The sequence below is a fragment of the Castanea sativa genome, chromosome 11 (genome assembly GCF_040712315.1).
Source record: "Castanea sativa cultivar Marrone di Chiusa Pesio chromosome 11, ASM4071231v1".
Lineage (NCBI taxonomy): Eukaryota > Viridiplantae > Streptophyta > Magnoliopsida > Fagales > Fagaceae > Castanea > Castanea sativa.
The window spans coordinates 13144989-13164013 of NC_134023.1; the positions used below are offsets into that span (position 1 = coordinate 13144989).

The following is a 19025-nucleotide window of genomic DNA, read 5'->3' on the forward strand; positions in this document are numbered from 1 at the left end:
AGGATTTCTTAGTATTTTCAAAAGAGCGCCGATTTCTTTCCGTCCAAACAATCCACATCAATCAGCCAGGAACCATATTCCAAATATCTGAATTAAATTTTTCCAGCCAATAGCTCCAACAATACACCAAGCTTTCCATAGAGCCTGGCATGACCCATTGGATCCCAAAGATCTGAAACATTTGAACCCACAGTGAGTAAGCCATAGGACAATGGAGGAGGAAATGATCCACAGTTTCCTCATTACGATGGCACATACAACACAGATTCACCAAAATGCGCCCCCTAAGCATAAGATTATCCAATGTAAGGATCTGCTCATGAACCGCTGTCTACACAAAAAATGCCACCCTCTTAGGGATCTTAGCTTTCCAAACACCTTTCTACGGAAAATTGGAGGCAGCTACACCCCTAATGTTCTTGTAATAGGACCGGGTATCAAATCTACCATTCCCATTAAGACACCAGAATGAAGTGTCACTCCCACCACCCCTAGGAATCTGAGATTGAATGAACTCAAGGAATGAGAAGGAAGCCTCTAATTCCCTTTCATGAAAATCCCTATGAAATCTCAAATTCCAAATTCTATCATTTCCACCCTCCTGATAGCATAATACATTAGAAATGCAAGCTTTCTTGTCATTAGAACACACATACAATTGAGGATAGAGCATTTTAAGTGAGTTATCTTCAATCCACTTGTCATGTTAAAAAAGAATACAAGTGCCATCACCCACCACTAAGGCCACATGTTTGGAGAAACTCCCAACCATCATGAATACCACGCCACAGACCACATCCGTGAGCCCTTCTACATGTTTTAGTAGTCCACCCCCTTTGACCCTCTCCATATTTAGTTGCAATAACCCTCCTCCAAAGATGAGTGCCTTCTCTTCCAAACCTCCATAACCATTTCCCTAACAAGGCTTTATTAAAATGCGCTAACTTCCTGATCCCCAAACCACCCATTTCTAACGGTAAACACACCTTCTCCCAAGCCACCAAAGGATATTTAAAACACTCCTCGGAAGATCCCCATAAAAAATTTCTCTGAATACGCTTAGACCTCTTAAAGTCTCTTTTTATTGGTACTTTGTTTCTATGGGCTCGTACTTGAGGTTGTACAAGTTGTATTTCATTGTCTGAGTTTTTACTCTCCCTTTGTTTTAGCTCTTGATTTGGTTGTATTTTTTCCTTGTTCAGAGTGTTTACTATCGTGAATATGATGTTCAGTTTCAATAAAAGTTTTATTACATATAAAAAAAAAAAATTAGTTTTTAAAGGGTCTTGTATTGTACCATAATTTGAGTTCCATTTAGTTAATTGAATTTTAGTTAGAAAAATAAACAAACTCTTATAGTATTTTTGCAAAATGATATGTGCTTAAGAATTCATGAACATGTACATATATTTGACACTATCTCACTTTCTTTTATCATGTACTTCGCTTAATGCAGGTGATGCATATAACTTATTTGCCTTCCCCTCAGAGTGCAATTTCTCAGGTTTGAGATTCAGCCTTGACTTGGTGAAGATTATTAAGGAAGATTCAGAAAAAATTTTGGAAGGCTCCCCATTTTGCAAGTATATAACTCATACCATGTTATGCATCCTTTAGTTAACTTAGGCCACATTCTACCATTGATATACAGAAATTTTGCAATCGTGAAATTCATAACAACATAACTTGAGTATGAACTATATGAACTGATTTGGGTGTAGCTTTTGATGGATGAAGTTACTGCTAGTTTGTATGTGATTTGTGAGTAATTTAGTATACCATGTCAATGCCATGTCCATGGCTTGCTTCTTGAAAAAGGATCATGATAAAATGGAGACCTTGTGCATGTGCATAAAGAAACTAATAAGTAATAACATGCACGATGATGTGCAAGCATGTGTGTTGTTTGTGCCTTGTTTTGTTGTTTTCGTTTTATGTCCATGCTTCTCTCTACAAGAGCTCACAGAATTGGTGGTTGAGTCTGTGCCCATTCTAGTATTTGTACAACATAACATGTCAAATTTTATTGTTGGTCCTTGAAATTTGGGGTAAATTTTACTTATAAAAAAAAAAAAATTTTTTGGGGTAAATTTCATTTTGGTCCTTAAAAAGTTTGGATTTATTCTTGAAGTATTAGAAAGGGAACATCTCATCCCTTCATCTATGGGGTCAGTTTGATTTTGGTATCTTAAATATGGGATGTTCGGTCTCTTAAATATGTTGGTTCAATTTTGTTCCCTTAAATACATGGTTGTTTGATTTATTCCATTGTAAATTGGGTGCCTCAATAGTCAACATCCCATTTGTCATGTAAATAGAAAAATAGATGCGAGACCACATTGTCCACTTTTTTGAAATTTTAGGGACCAAATCCTAACTTTTTAAAATTGAGGGACTAAAATCAAACCTAAACTAAATTTCTGGGATGGAAAGTAATATATATATATATATATATATATATATATATATATATATATATATAGAGAGAGAGAGAGAGAGAGAGAGAGAGAGAGAGAGAGAGAGAGAGAGATTTTGATCTTAATGATTTTCTGGCAGACAAAATTACTTCTTGTGCGATGTTTGTTACAGTACATGGCTATATTCTATGAACCTACTCAATTTTATGTGTATAATGCTTTTATATCTTCAAACAAGAATTTTTGAATTTATATTATAAAAAGAAGAAGAAATATTCGCTCTATTTCCTCATATTTTGAAGATTTCCATTTAGGTTCATAATGAATGGAAATATTTATAAATGATTTCTTGACCTTTTCTTTTGATTGACTAGAAAGACTTAAAGCTATCTAAATACCATAAAATTAACCATTTTTTTTCCAAAACTTTTTGTACTGCTTCTGTTTTACTTATCAAAACAAGACTTAAAGGTATCTAAAATAGTGAAATTATTTTAGATGATTTGGCTTTCTGAATGCATGTATAGTGTGAGGGAAACAATAACTTCAGGTATATCCACAAGTCAGCCCCTTTTGTAGAATCTTTGATCAGGCTGTGCTTGCCAAGAAATTTATGAAACTTAAGTTATAAATGTTACCTGATTGTTTTCAGATTTTATTGTTATTGTTGTTGCATCTGGATGATAGAGGAGATTTCTCTTTGCTGGTTCCTCAAAGTAATGATTTCAATAATTTGAATATCACTCATGAATGCAAATATTGTCTTCTTAATGTCATAACAGTGGGAGATGGATGGTATTGGTTGATGCGGCAAAAGGATGTGCAACAGAACCACCAGATTTATCAAAGTATCCTGTGGATTTTGTTGTTATCTCCTTCTATAAGGTGTGCGCTGTGTGTGTGTTGAAATTTCATCTGTAAGAAACAACTACCTTTGGATGTTGATGTCTTTCTGTCTTCATATTGTTTTTGTGAAGATATTTGGCTATCCAACTGGACTTGGAGCTCTCATCGCTCGAAATGGTAAGCATTTGATTCTGAAATATGTATAATTTTTTGAAATTATTATGTGATTTGTGGTTTGAAAGGTTTCTCCATTTATCATTTGTGATCATCATCCCATATCTATTTAATGGCATGATATGTATTTAGAGCTTATTTATTCTTCTTTTATTTTTTGTTTTATATTTTACTTCTGATTCTTGCTGAAAGTACTACTTTATGCTTACAATTTGGATAGTTAAGTAGATGATTACAGCTATTCGGGTAATTAATTTTGTCTTTACTTTTGTCTAAGGGTGGTAAACTTACTTTGTTAAAGAGTACTTTTTCGAGCCTTCCTACTTATTTTTATTTTTTATTTTTTATCTCTGTTCACAATTCCTCAAGCTGTAGCAGCCAGATTGGAGAAGATACAAAGGATTTTCCTTTGGGGGACTCTTGATGAGGTCTTTAAATATTCTTTAGTCGCGTGGGGGAAAGTTTGTTTACAGATGGAGGAAGGTGGTTCGGGGATAAGGAGGGTGGGGATGTTTAATCAAGGCTTGCTTAGTAAGTGATTATGGCGCTTTGGGAAAGAAGATCACAGGTTATGGCGTTAGGTTATAGCTACCAAATATGGAGTGGATAGTGGGGGTTGGTGTACTAGGGATGTTCAAGGGACTCATGGCTGTGGACTGTGGAAGAATATTAGAGCAGGGGCTGAGAGTTTCTTTAGACAGGTGGAGTATGCTGTGGGGGAAGGCCATTGTATTCGTTTTTGGTATGACCCTTGGCGTGGGCCTATCCCTCTAAAGGATCTCTATCCAGATTTGTTTGCTTGAGCTGTTTCCAAAGAAGCTTGGATTTTTTATTTGGTTGTTTCTAATTTAGAAGGGGGTAATAAAGGTTGGAATTTACAGTTCCGTCAAGCTTTTCATGAAAGGGAGGTAGAGAGAGCATCTTCTCTGCTTTAGCATCTTTATTCTAATATGCCAAGGGGTGAGAGAGATGATATGTTGACTTGGAAGTTGAATCGTTCTGGTGTCTTTGATGTTCGCTCTTACCATAACTTGCTAGCTGATTTAGATGACTGTTCTTCCATCCCTTTTCCTTAGAAGTGCATTTGGAGTACATAGGTACCTAAAAGGGTGTCATTCTTTTTATGGACAGTAGCTAGGGGTAGTATTCTTACCATTGATAATTTGGTTCTTAAGTGATTACCACTGGTTAATTGGTGTTGCATGTGCCGGTGTGATGAGGAAACTGTGAATCATCTTCTACTCCATTGTAAGTTTGCTTATGCCTTGTGGAGTGAAGTTTTTTTGATATTTGCAATCTAGTGGGTGATGCCGAAGACAGTAGCCTCCCTTCTTTTTGGCTGGTGGAATTGGCCGAGGAAGCATTCTTCTAATATTTGGAATATGGTTCCTGCTTGTTTGATGTGGTTAATTTGGCAGAAGCGTAATAATCACACTTTTGAAGATATTGTGAGATCCATAGATCTTTTGAAGCCTATACTAGTTGGGACCTTATATGAGTGGGGTAAAATTTGGGGTTTTACACAATGTATTTCCATTTCTGAATTTCTTCTTTCGATTCGTATCTCTTCCTAAGGTATTTGCATTCATTTTAAGTTCTGAGTGTTCACCATCGTGAACATGATGTCCTTTTTATGAAATAAATCTTTGATTACCTATCAAAAAGAAAAAGTTTTTCAATTGTAATAGAATTTCATTACCAATTTCAGAGCATAGGCTCAGTTATACCCTGATTTCTTGATAAGCTATTCTTGTTGAAACCCTAGGTTTCTCTCTTTCTTCTCCTATCTAAAGGTTTTAAAGATCATAATTTTACTAGGTTTGTTGATCTTTGAAGGAAAAAAAAATTATTTTCCTCATTTTCTTTTTGATTATTTTGTTCTGCAGATGCAGCAAAGTTATTGAAGAAAACCTACTTCAGTGGAGGTTTGTGCTTGGGTGTATAATTGCAACCAGTATTCAATGTGGTTGTTACATTGTTTCACTATAAGAGCTTTACAGGCACAGTTGCTGCAACAATTGCTGACATTGACTTTGTTAAAAGAAGAGAAGGGATTGAGGAACTTTTTGAGGATGGCACTGCTCCATTCTTGAGCATAGCATCAATCCGTCATGGATTCAAAATTCTAAATTCCCTGACTATCTCTGCAATTGGCCGGTATGTGAAATTGGCTTCCTTTATAATGTGAATATTGTTTCTCTTGATGATAATAATGGAATTATCTTTTTTTGTTTAACGAATTTCTGTGTGCTTATTTGGTGTGGTTTATCCTTAGTAGAAAAAGAAAAAGGATATTCATGATTGTCATATTTTATTTCAAAAATTTAAATAGTTTTGTTTGTGATCCTTCTCAAAACTTTTGTTGGAGATATTATAAATACCTTCTTTTATTAAAAAATACATGCAAGTACAATGATGGGATTCCATTCACTTTTTTTCTAGTGTATTGTTGGAATAGATAGCGGGTATGAGAAAGAGACTTTCATTTATAGTTTCCTAAAATAAATTCAATGCAGTATTTGATAATGAGAAAGTCATTCTCTCTCCCTCTCTCCCTCTCTCTCTCTCTCTCTCTCTCTCTCTCTCTCTCTATATATATATATATATATATATATAATTTAATGGAAGATTCAAAGTGCATTTCTTGCTTTAACGTATGGGGTGATATACAGGGAAAAAAAAAGAGGGAAATACACAATGGAGAACACAAAAGAGAATAAAAATGTTGAAGTGTATGGTAATAAAACATATGATACTCTATTAGTTTAATACACAATAAAACTAGAAGAATACATAAAACATTTATTTTCATCAACTCTCACAGATAAAATTAGTTGATGGAATGAGAGGAATATGTCTGATCAACTGGTAGCGAGCAAATTATCAATTGTTTGTTGATCAGTTTTTTTTTTTTTCAAAGAAGTTATGGCTCATCTATTTAATTGAGACTCATAAGATAATTCACGGTTCATGTGTTCATTCAGACTAGGAAGGAATAAGGAATAACTGAAGTGAGTTCAAAAAGTAACCTCGGTGAGCTTAAGGACCCATAATTTAATGCCTATTGGTTTTCCTTAGTACCTTTTCAATGTCTGTAGAGGAAGATGTGCCTTGGGTTGACGTTTGGAGCTACTCTTAGTATTTCTGTTGTAAATGCTGCTAGTTCTTGTAACTGGATATTGATCAATAATGATTAAAAATACATTACATCCCTTTTATTTAATTTACATGTCTTGTTCCCACATTTGCCATCAGAGGTTAAGAAAAAATGTGTGCCAACTTTTGCATTATTTTGTAACGTGCACATATAAGATTTCATGTTAGTCAGGAAAATTATGTTCTCCTTGCTGTTTATACTCTTCTTTTCCTTGCTCTTTTAATTGAACATTCACGCTTTAGATTAATATGCAATGTTCTAAAGTGCATATTGCCTTTCAGGCATACAGCAGCACTTGCTACATATCTGAGGAAGATGCTTTTGGCCTTAAGGCATGAAAATGGAGCCAGTGTGTGCAAAGTTTACAAAAGTGACAGTTTGAAGGTTAGTTTTGTTTTGATTTTTTGTTTTTTTTTTTATTATTATTATTATTTTGTTATTGTAAGTAAAGACAATGGAGAAAAAGTTTGTTATTGAAGTTAATTGCTAATTTTATTCAGAGAAGATGCCTCATTCTGCACAATCTCATTTACTACAACCAAGAATGCTTCACAATTTCAGTGCTTATGATACTCTAGCTTCATATTTATATTAAGTAAAAAAGTTGGCTTGAGGATTTTGTGGGTATTATGTATCAGGTTGGGTCAGTTCTGTGGGTCTTAAGGGTTTGCTTTTGGGTCCAAACATTTTGATTCAGACAACTTGGTCTGGGAGTTTGGTTGGTAGCATATTGATTCTAGTTACTTCTGTCTTCTTCCTTCTATCCTTTTTGTTAGTATTTTCCGGCCTGCAAGTGCAACCCAGAGTCTCATTGTTTAGCCTTATCCTGATAATTTTCCTTCAGAACAGTATCTCATTGATTTTCTGGTTCGTTGGTGATGAATGTGAAGGCCCTGCACCAGATTTGATATCAGAGGCATCAAGTTTTGTCTGAGTCGCGGTCCATCAACAGTTCTGATCTTAGAGCTGTCCTACATCTATTATAGTGTCTCTTTGATTGTTAGAGTTATTATTGTTATTTTTCTATTCCCCTGATATATTATATTAGCATAAGGGTAGTCTTGTATTCTTGCGATCCCTATAATATAAATACGTGCTCAGGTTAGGGACTGATTGAACAAGCCCTAAACCTTTTTTACCTTTCTTCTCTCTGTCTTCCTCTCAATTCTTCTCTCTTAACCCTAATTTTTTATACTCTATAACTCTCAACTGTGATGCATTCATGCTCCCAAGTGTATTGTGTCATAGTGATAGTAATTCTTTAAGGCTGTCTATTTTCAAAATCTGGGTCCAAATTTATTAATAGGATGTTGTGAATATGGTTCGGTCAAGGCCAAAAACACAATTCTCTTGGCGGAACAACTAACAAGGATGCCTTATTTTACAAAATGCATGTTTTCTTCCTATTTTTTGGTTTTGTTTGTTGACATCCTTTTGAGAAGTGAAAACTAGATATCATATTCCATTTTAGCTTGAGCCAATTATACAACTTGGATTAAGATTCTTTTGAAACTTGTAAACGATATTATGTATTTAAAGTGATCACTTTGGAATGCCTGCCTTTAGGTGAGTCACGTAATGATAAGACATGTACTTATCTCAAAAACAAAAAAAAAATTACGATAACATATGCATATGCATTATCAAAAAAAAAAAAAAACTTATTCCAGAATCTGTTGAAAAAGATCTGACAAGTGTTATGGTATTTCTCCCCTAGGTATTATGTCGTGAATGGGGTCCAATTGTCTCATTCAACTTGAAAAGGCCTGATGGTTCTTGGTTTGGATACCGTGAAGTGGAAAAACTGTCATCCTTATCTGGAATTCAGTTACGGGTAAATTTTTTGAAATAAAGATGCATATTTATGTTTTATTCTTGTACATAACATCATTATTTTAATATATTTTTGTTACTTTGTTTTTATGATTGAATTTTTCTGCATAATAAATGGCTGAATTGATGTTTTCACTCCATGAAAATTGGGAAGATGCATTTTATTTGAGTTGCAAAAGCATATAATTGATTTCTTGAAGTAGCTTCTATCTCAAGTCGAGAATTTTTATAATTTTTATTTTTATAAGTAATAAAGTATTATTGATATCAAAAAAGGTCAGCCAAGTATAAGGGGATCAAACGATCAATTGCATAAATTACATAAATCTATTAAATTAACAACAAAAAATAAAGTGTGACACTGCCTAGTTGACAACCAATCCAATAGGGTTCTTAAAAAGAATAACTTAAGATCAGGGATGGTTCTTTCTGTATCTTCAAAGCTCCTATTATTTCTCTCTCTCCAAAGGCTCCACATCAAACAATAGGGCACAGCCGTCCATATATCACCCTTCCTATGGTGACCAAATCTACCTTGCCAGCAAGCTAACAACTCAACAACAGACCTTGTCATCACCCAACGCACTCCAAACAAACCCAATGCCATGGATCACAAATCAGTAGCAATAGAGCAATGAAGTAACAGGTGATTGACTGATTCCCCAATGCATTTGCACATATAACACTAATCCGAAATTCAAACCTTTTTCATCAAATTATCAATCGTCGGAATTTTCCCCAAAGCTGCCGTCAATACAAAGAAAGCAACTCTAGGAGGGACTTTTGGTTTCCAAATGCTTTTCCAAGGGAATGACTGATCACTAGGACCAATCAAGAGATGATAACCTTGCAGTGGATCAGTAGATCATAACCCGCCAAACTCTTTAAAATAAATAAATGTCTTCAAAATTGACAATATTATTTAGTTCTTGGAAAAACACAATTTCTTAGAAGTACTCCTAGATTTTATTGATTGTACTACTAATAATTTTATTCTTAGTAGTTTCCACCAATTCAGGTAGGATTTTGATTAGTCTCTCTTTTTTATATTTTTATTTTTTTTTGATAGGCAATAAAAACTTTATTGATAAGAAAAGTACAATCGTAAACTCACTGCAAAAAAAGAAAAGAAAAAAGGATACAAATAGATCAAGGGGAAAAGCTAACAGAATTAATGAAATCAAACAAAGAAGTACAGTGCATAAAACCCCAAATATGAGACTACTCAAACAAAGTCCTAGTTAGTAAAGACTTCAATAGGTCCACAGTTCTTTCAGCATCCTCAAATGTCCGGACATTGCATTCCTTCCAAGTTAACCACATAAAACTCGCTAGTACCATATTCCAAACATTGGAAGAATGAATGCCCAACCAATTCCTTCATGTAGAAAGTAGAGAGACTAATGTCTTCGACATCACCCACTGAACCCCAAACAAGTAGAAGACTTCACCCCACAAGGTATGGACAAACTTGCAATGTAGTAATAAATGATCCACGGTTTCCTCCTCACACCGACATAGGCAACACCAATTAACAACAAGAGGCAAGTCCTTCTTAACAAGGTTATCTATTGTGAGAATCCCACATGTAGCAGCTGTCCATAAGAAAAAAGACACCCTTCTAGAAACCTTAACACTCCAAATGCATTGCCAAGGGAAAAAATTGATGGAGCTTTCAATAATGATTTGTAAAAAGAACACACATCAAAGACTCCACTACGATTCAATTGCCAAACCATGGTATCATCACCCCCCATAGGTATTTTGTATGAGATATGCGCAAAGAAAGGATAAAACCTTGCAGTCTCCTAATCCTGAAACTCACGGCGGAAGAGTAAGTTCCAACTTCTATCAACCCCATTAGGTGCAATGTCAACTATATCAAAAATTCTAGCTTCTTTATCCACAACACAAGCAAACAATTTCGGATATAATTCTTTCAAAGAAGCTAGACTACTCCAAGGATCATGCCAGAACCGAATACAAAAACCCTCTCGCGCCGCATACAACACATGACCAAAGAAACTCTCCACCCCCTTCCTAATGTTCTTCCATATCCCACAGCCATGTGTTCCTCTAATAGATCTAGTGCACCAGCCCTCACTACCTTCCCCATATTTGGAGGCTATGACCCGACGCCATAAGTGTGTGGCCTCCTTCCTAAAGCACCAAAGCCACTTCCCTAGTAAAGCTTGGTTAAACATCCCAATCCTCCGGATCCCCAAATCACCTGCCTCCACCGGCCACAACCTTTTCCCAAACAAAGAGTGAATATTTAAATACATCAATAGATCTCCCCCATAGGAAATTCCTTTAGTAGACATGGCAAAACGGGTCAGAATTTTCTGACCCGACCCAACCTGACCAAAAAGCCCGACCCGGATGGTTTTTTTTTGACCTGAAGCAAAAATAGGATGACTTGTGACTTGACTTGTGTTTTTTGTAGGTCAACCTGATAGACCCGCAACCCGAACCATTTTTTAGAACTTTTTTTTGTTGGTAAAAAAATAATAAAATTAAGACAATATTGGTTTAATTGTTTGTTGTGAGCTTTAAGAAAACAATTGGGACATTTACATAACTGCATGCAAATAAATTGAAAGATGAATGGTTGAGCATTCTATAATGAGTAAATATTTTTAGATATCGAATAGTAAAGTACATGCTAAGATAATCTGGTTACAGTAGAGCTAAAAAAATAGATTTAAAATTTTAGACGTGTGAGAATCATTCATAAGTGTGAAAATAGTGAAGCCAAAGTATCAAATTAGCATAAATTATGAATGCTTAGACTTATTGTTTAACAATTTATGTCCAAAATAAACGGCTTTTCAAAATAAATTATGATATTTCTTAGGGTGTGTGTTACTTAACGATGATATGATATTTATAAAAGAGACTATGTATAAATAAGTAAACAATCAAACTTTAATGTATATTCTCAACTTGAAATAGAGTGCCAACCACAATTGATAATAGATTATAAAATTAATTTTCAGGATTTTAAATTTCTCATATGTTTTTATTCTTTGTCAAATGAGTTATCAAATAAGTGATTTGTAATTTTGTTTTTTATTTTGGGATGTTGATATTGTATAGAAATAAAACTTGTGTATTTGTTTTACTTATTATTGAGGTCCAAAATGTCACAATATTATTCGAAGGTCCAATATTAAGCAAAATTAAAATTCAAGAACCATTTGGGCTTTCAAGGAAGGATTAAGGCCCAAACCCGCCAACTAAGGACTACCTAAAATGAGTAGGAAAGGGCCCAAGCCCATGAATAAGTAAGCTTTGGCCTTGATGAAACAAAGAAAAAAGGAAGCCTAGTCCGGCCTTTAAGAGGGAAAATTGCTGGGGAACTCCAGAAGAAAGCTGAACCAGGACACCTGAGAATTCCCAAAAGCTTGGGATCCTTGGGATATGCAACAGGAGACTAGTTGGGATTGAGATAGCTCAAGGGAGCATGCCCATGAACACAAAGAACAAGAATGGATGTGTCCCATCAGCCGCCCAATGATGCAGGAAAAGGTAGATGACCTGGGAACTAGCACTTAATGAAAAGAAGTTTGGTACTTCGGGGAGCGCAGGGAGATGTACCATGAAGGAAGGTGGCTAGGGATCTTTCAGGCTGATAAGAAAGGAATATGCCCATTTGGAGAAAAAGACAAAAAGTGAAGTAGCCAAAAAGTGGGTCTGAAAAGTAGTGTCTAGAAGCTTTAAGAAAAGAAGCATTGAAGGTCAGCCCTTAGGACCTCCCCAAAAGAAGAAGGTCAGCTAGGGACTTTTGGGAGGGGGGGGGGGAGAAGGAAGGGACCAGCCACCAATATTGCTGACACAACATTGGTTCTAGTACTCAGGGCAGCAAATGGAGGGAATCTGTGGTACACCAAAAACCCTAGGAAGATGTTATAAAAGGGGGTGAAGCCATCAACAAAAACCATTCAGCAATAGTGAATTAGAGAGAAAAGATCTTTTAAAAAACTTCTTTAGAATTCAAAAAGAAAGGAAAGAGGGAAAACCCTATCCGGGATCCTAAGACAGGCATTAAAGGATACGCTTGGATTCAAAGGGATTCAAACCACACAAGTCTTAGAAGCCTAAAATAGCTATTTAAGTCTGTGATTTTTGAACTTATTTGGACCTTGTAACCCATCCTAGTGTAAGAGAGACATATTGTATTGAAATTGCAAGAAAATAATGAAGTATTATTTATTATGTTGAGGACCCCTTAACATTTCTTATTATTTTTCCTTTGATTCTATCACTTTTTACTATCCCTTATTGTGCAATACGTATATGCCTTGTATGTATTAGTGTGTGTATTGTAGAGTCCATGTTTAATGCACAACTTAGTTCGTAATCAGCTTGATTTAGCTGCGGTGAACCAAATCCAGTCCACCAAACAACAAGTATATGGCCCAGGATCCTTGTTTCTACTTGGGTCTGAGTATTGTCCTAAAAAAAAACCCACACTTATCTTTGTGTTATTTTGTTTTAGTTAGCAATGTTGGGATTTGTATAATTTTAAAATTATTGAATAAGTATTAATAAGTTTAATTGAGTTTATTTTTGATATAAGTGGTGAATTTAAAGTAATGCATTTTACACTAAGTAATTTGTGGCATGACTTTCTAAATGGCAAATACATGTTTTCTTTATATAAAAAAAAATTTATGAGAAAAATACGGGTGAACTCAACCTGACCTGAACCGCAACCCGATTGACTCGAACCCATTTTTAAGTCGTTTAAAATTACCCGTTTTGACCTGCAACCCGATTGGCCTGACCTGACCCACCCGTTTACCATGTCTACCCTTTGGATCCTCTCTAATCTGTCTGCCACATGTTGTGGAATAGTAAACAAAGATAAATAATGAGTGGGAAGGGTTGATAAAGTACTCTTCAATAAAGTAAGCCTACCTCCTTTTGACAGATATAATTGCTTCCAACTTGAGAGCTTTTGCTCCATCCTTTCTATAATAGGGTTCCAAATTGAAGAATCCTTATAATTAGCCCCCAAAGGCATACCCAAGTAAGTCATGGGCAAACAGCCAACCTTAACAACATAAAATGCGGGCCAAAGCATCCAAATTCCCAATCTCACCAACTGGCACAATCACACTCTTACTAATATTTACTTTCAAGCCTGTGATAGTTTCAAAGAAGATCAAAATCATACGAATATATAATAATTGTTCCTTGGAAGCGTCACAAAAAAGAATAGTATCATCATCAAACAAAAGATAAGAAATGTGCAAACCTACTCCTCCCACAATGGGGCTTGCTTGGAAACCGCTAAGAAAGCCTCCATCTTTAGTTTTCTTCAACAACCTACTCAACACCTCCATCATCAACAAGAACAAGAGTGGAGATAAGAGATCCCCTTGACAAAGACCACGAGAACTACCAAAGAAACCAGCGGGAGACCCATTGATAAGCATTGAAAAGCGAATTGTAGAAATACATGCCTTCATCCATCTCCCCCACTTCTCCCCAAAACCCATCCTCTCCATAGTCCCTCCTATTAGTATTGTGTTAATGTAAATTTTCCTGCATATAGTAGCAGCACTAAGCAAGCATCATGTTGTCATTTCCACAGAGTCTTCCAAGAAAAAGACATGAGTTGGGGATGGTAAGACTTTATAATAGGAGCTTACTTCAAACACCCCTTGGGATGATAGTTTCCAGTACAACTTGTCCACTCCATCCCCCCTCCACACTCCAAAATATAGTAAATCCATAAAAGAGACAACCGATTCCAACTTCCAATCTTGAACCGCTTGGTTAAAACTAATATTCCAATAGTAGCTATCCCCTGAGAAAGATAAAAGCTCTTCACAGAATCATCTTTATTATGTTCAATACTATTTAATTCTGGGAAGTTCTCCATTGGAGGATGTCCCCCACACCAAGGATCTTGCCAAAATTTAATAGAAGAACCATCCTCCGCCTTAAAGCTAACAAAGCAATGAAAAGTGTCCCACCCCTTCCTTATACTCTTCCACAGGAAAACCTCATAAGGGCCCTGTACGATATTAGAGCACCAGCCCCACCATATACTACCATATTTTGTGTCAATAACCCTTTTCCTCAAAGCATCTCTCTCCAAAGCATACCACCACAACCACTTTCCCATCAATGCCTGATTAAGAGAATCAAATTTCGTATACCTAAACCCCCATTATGAAGGGGTACAGAAACATTCCTCTAGCCAACCAAGTGATATTTAAATTCATCTCCCATCCCTCCCCACAAAAAAATCCCTTTGTACTTTTGCAATACAACTAGCAACACTCATAGGAACAAGAAAAAATAATAATCACTTAACCATTATTCTAACACTTCCCCTCACATGGGGTCAAATTCCTCCTTACTAAGTGGGGTTCCACATGTGGTAGTTTTACACATTTTAAACGGGAGTAGATTGGAGACAAGGCTCAAATGCAAGACCACTTGTTCTAATACCATAACAAAAGCTTAATCTATTAGGAAATTGTGGATATAATCACTCCAAATATTCCATATCAAGCACGATGAACTATGTTCCATACCCTATTTCTGAAATAATTGAGTCTACATTGCCAACATGGAAGCACTCCCACACGCCATCTTCAACACCATCCATTTAACTCGAAACACTACAAACACAAAAACCCATAACTCCCTTGCTATTGGGCAATGCAACAACAAATGATCAACAATCTCACCCTGTTATACACATACAATAAAAATTCACCATAAATTTAACCTGTTTAATGAGATTTCCTATATCGCATATCTTCTTCCATGATGTTGTCCACGAGAAAAAGTACTCTTGAAGGAGCCTTCACCCTCCATATTGCCTTCCAAGGAATTTATGATATAGTGAACCCTCTTAATGCCTTATAGTATGAATGGACATTATACAATCATTTTTATTTAATTTCCAGCAATTGATGATCCTTTTTTTTAATTATATATATATAAGTATATATACACACGTGCACACACTCACACACGCTTTTCTTAGCTTTGGTATGTATTTTACTTTTTGGTAATTTTCTTTTCATATTCTTTTTTTCATCATAGAATGCAACCAAGGTGATGATTTGTTGCTAGAATACATGTAAAATGCTATCTTTTGTTGCTTACATTGGCAACGCTTAAGCATACTCTGTTGGACATTTTCACTGTCCCTAACAATGCATGTGCACTTTACATTGCTGTATTTTTTTGATGTTTTTGTATCGTTTAAAAGTTTGATTGTATGATTTGATGTCTTCTAATACATGTCTAGTTCTTGATGACATGGGAGGAGCATAACGAAATAAATGGTTCAACTTCTTAATTTTTGATAGGATGCTGATTGGTAAGGTATCTCTTTGTCGCTTTCTTGTGTAGACAGGCTGCTTTTGCAATCCTGGAGCATGTGCAAAATATCTTGGCTTGTCTCACTTGGATCTTCGTTCAAATATGGAGGTATTTCTTGTTTTATGGCTGATACTTGCCCACCTTTATATGACAATAATTGCTTTGTATCTGTTTCTTTGGTTTCCGCAAGTCGAATGTCTGCAATACATCCTTGACAATTGCACATTTGAGTTTAGGCTGGCCATGTTTGCTGGGATGACTATGATATACTTAATGGAAAACCAACAGGAGCTGTTAGGGTGTCTTTTGGTTATATGTCATCATATGAAGATGCCAAGGTAGATTTTCTTTTTGCTACTGCTCAAATTTTGAGGGATAAAAAACTCTTTTTTATGGCTCCGCAGTTTATTAAATTTTCAGCATGAGTGTGACAACATATTTTAGGCAAAATATACTGAGATAATTTCAAGATTCATCTGATTAAAGAATTTCTTTTGAAAATATGTTGATGGCTCTCTTAATTTTATTTGGGAAATGTTAATGGAAGCCTTAAGGGTATTGGTTTAGGAAATATATTTAGAAAATTTTTATGGAAAAAGAAAAATGTAATTGATTTTTTTAACAGCTTTTTATATTTCCCATAAAAGTAGTATAAAAACTTTCCTAAAAATGGTCAATTAATAAATGTCCTAAGAGCACCCATTAATAGGACCTTTCTTTTTTTAATGAATTTTCAGTTGATGGCTTATTTATTATAGATGTAAGGGGTTGCAACTGAGAATAAACTTTTTTTAAAAAATTTTGTTGTGCCTTTCTTTTCAGTCTTATTTTTCTTTCTTTTTATAATATGCAGAAATTTATTGACTTCGTGAAAAGTTCCTTTGTATCATTGCCAAATCAAACTGGACTTGGGTATCACTTGAGAGAAAGGTCCATCCCCTTTCCAGACAAAGGTCACCCCTCTATGCTGCTTAATACAATATTATTATAGATGGTCTTGGAACTTCTCAACATGCTATAGCACTAACAGGAAAAAAATATTGCTTTGTGTCTCTCTCTTAATCAGTTCTTTGTTGGTAGACAGGGTGCCACATCAAGCACTAGTTTTGTATATGCTTCATTTTATAAGATGTAATTAACTTTGGTTAGGGAGATGGAAGTTAGAGAAAAATGTGCTCTCTAAGAGGCCCGACTACCTCAAATTAGTCAGAAATACTGTTTTCGATTATTTTTTACATTAGTCTTGGATCGGTATGGGTGGATTTCGCAGTTTTTATTTTTTTTATTTTTTATTGAATTGAAGCTGTTTCAGTTGGTGGGTGAGGAAGGGGGGAATTTTTTTCTCCCTTAAGATTTTTGAAGGGGGAAAGTATTTCATGCAATCAGTTTTTATGGGTAAAGAATGCAGCACGTTGGTTAAGGCGTAGCTTGGAACACATTGTGATTGGGGTCAACCCCAAGCACTTTTTCACACTCAAGGAAGGAGACACTGCTTACACGTTGCAACGGGGTTCTAACTCGTTTGGCCAATAATTATCAGTGACAGAGCTCAAAGTAGGTGGGATGAGGAGATCTATCATTATTTATGTAGGCAAGGTACAACAAGGTTGGAGGGCCTTGGGATTGAAGTAAGGAGAATGTTGGAATCTTCTCATTATGCGTTGGGTGGTCCAAAATTTTTACCATACAAGCCTAAGCTGTTTTCAGAGATTCATTCTTCTCGGTCCTTTGTTGAAACGGTAAAAGATCCTGTGCAGGCAAGGAAGCACGCATAGCAGCCCTCTATTAGGGAGAAGGAGAAGAATCGAGTAGTGGAGAATAAAGTGAAGCCTTTGAGAGACCAATCTCTTTTTATTTTTTATTTTTTTTATAAGTAATAAATTTTAACGATATCAAAAAAGGGACATCCTAGTACACAGGAAGTGTACAAGGGGTCAACAAAAATTACAAGAATCAAGAAAATCAAGAAAGGAAGAGAATGATTAGTTTCGCAAAGTAGCTAACCAATCTAATAAAGTCCTAAAAAAAAAAGCTTGAGGTCTGGCATAGATCTCTCACTATCTTCAAAACACCTACTATTCCTTTCCTTCCAAAGACACCACAATAAGCAATGGGGAACAATTAACCATTTTTGACCATTTTTATGACGATCAAATCTGCCTTGCTAGCAAGCTAGAAGCACCACAACAGACTGCAGCATAACCCAACTTACTCCAAATAAACCCAAAACCATAGACCACAAACTAAGTTGCACTGGCATAGATACGGGTACGGATACGGGGGTACGGCAATTTTTGAAAAATAAGGGTACGACACAACGTGGGTACGGAAATTAAATAATTAATTAAATTTTATATTTAGGCATATTTTTAAATATTTTTAGACATAAGATACGTTTATGTCTAGAATTTAAATAAAATTCTCAATTTAGTTTATTTTACCTTTATTTGTAATTTTTTTTTTTTTTGATAGGTAAAAATATATGCATTTAAGAACACTACCTTATGCAAAAAACATAAGGCAGAGAGATAAGTACAAAGGGAAAAGAAAGAAAAAAGAGGAAAGGAAAATAAACTAAGTACACAGGAGGGAACTAAGAAACATAGGGAGAGAATCACTAGAGGTGAGTCCCCAAGCCTTAGACCAATCAAACAGAGTGCCACTAAGAGAGGCCAAAAGCTGGTCATCTGAGCTTTCCATGTCCTCGAACGTTCTCCTATTGCGCTCCCTCCAGAGACACCACATCAAGCATAAAGGAGCTAAATTCCAAATGCTAGACGAATGCTTTCCAAGCCAATTCCACCAACTGAATAAAGTATTCGCAACTGATCTAGGTAAGACCCAAGAAAACCCAAAAGATCTAAAAACCAAACTCCACAGTCGAGAAGCCTTTCCACAGTGTAGTAACAAATGATCCGCCGTCTTCTCATTACTGCGGCACATGATACACCAATCGACAAAATCCAACCCTCTACCCCTCAAATTATCCCCTGTAAGGATCCTATCCCATACAACAGTCCACACAAAGAAGGAAACACGCCGAGGAGCCTTAACCTTCCAAACCACTTTCCAAGGGAAGATAATGGGCGCGGGGCTTCTCAACTTATTGTAAAACGAACGAATATCAAAGTCCCCATTCTTTGTCAACTTCCATCGCATACGATCTACATTTTCGGTGGGAGGAAGATTAGAACCCAATGTACGGAGAAAATCATCCACCCCACCCATTTCCCAATCATTAGGTC

The 19025-nt window shown here is 35.7% G+C and overlaps 1 protein-coding gene across 3 annotated transcripts in view; it reads left to right on the plus strand.

The window, feature by feature from the left end:
* The window catches only part of LOC142615804 (molybdenum cofactor sulfurase), a 38994-nt gene that overhangs the window by 3596 nt on the left and 16373 nt on the right, over window positions 1-19025 (plus strand). For all 3 annotated transcript variants that reach the window (XM_075788640.1, XM_075788641.1, XM_075788642.1), the window contains exons 6-15: window positions 1457-1583; window positions 3200-3302; window positions 3395-3440; window positions 5324-5362; window positions 5438-5594; window positions 6876-6978; window positions 8312-8428; window positions 15811-15888; window positions 16017-16118; window positions 16634-16733. In XM_075788640.1, the coding sequence (XP_075644755.1) occupies window positions 1457-1583; window positions 3200-3302; window positions 3395-3440; window positions 5324-5362; window positions 5438-5594; window positions 6876-6978; window positions 8312-8428; window positions 15811-15888; window positions 16017-16118; window positions 16634-16733 (972 nt within the window). The remainder of the gene's footprint in view (window positions 1-1456; window positions 1584-3199; window positions 3303-3394; window positions 3441-5323; window positions 5363-5437; window positions 5595-6875; window positions 6979-8311; window positions 8429-15810; window positions 15889-16016; window positions 16119-16633; window positions 16734-19025) is intronic.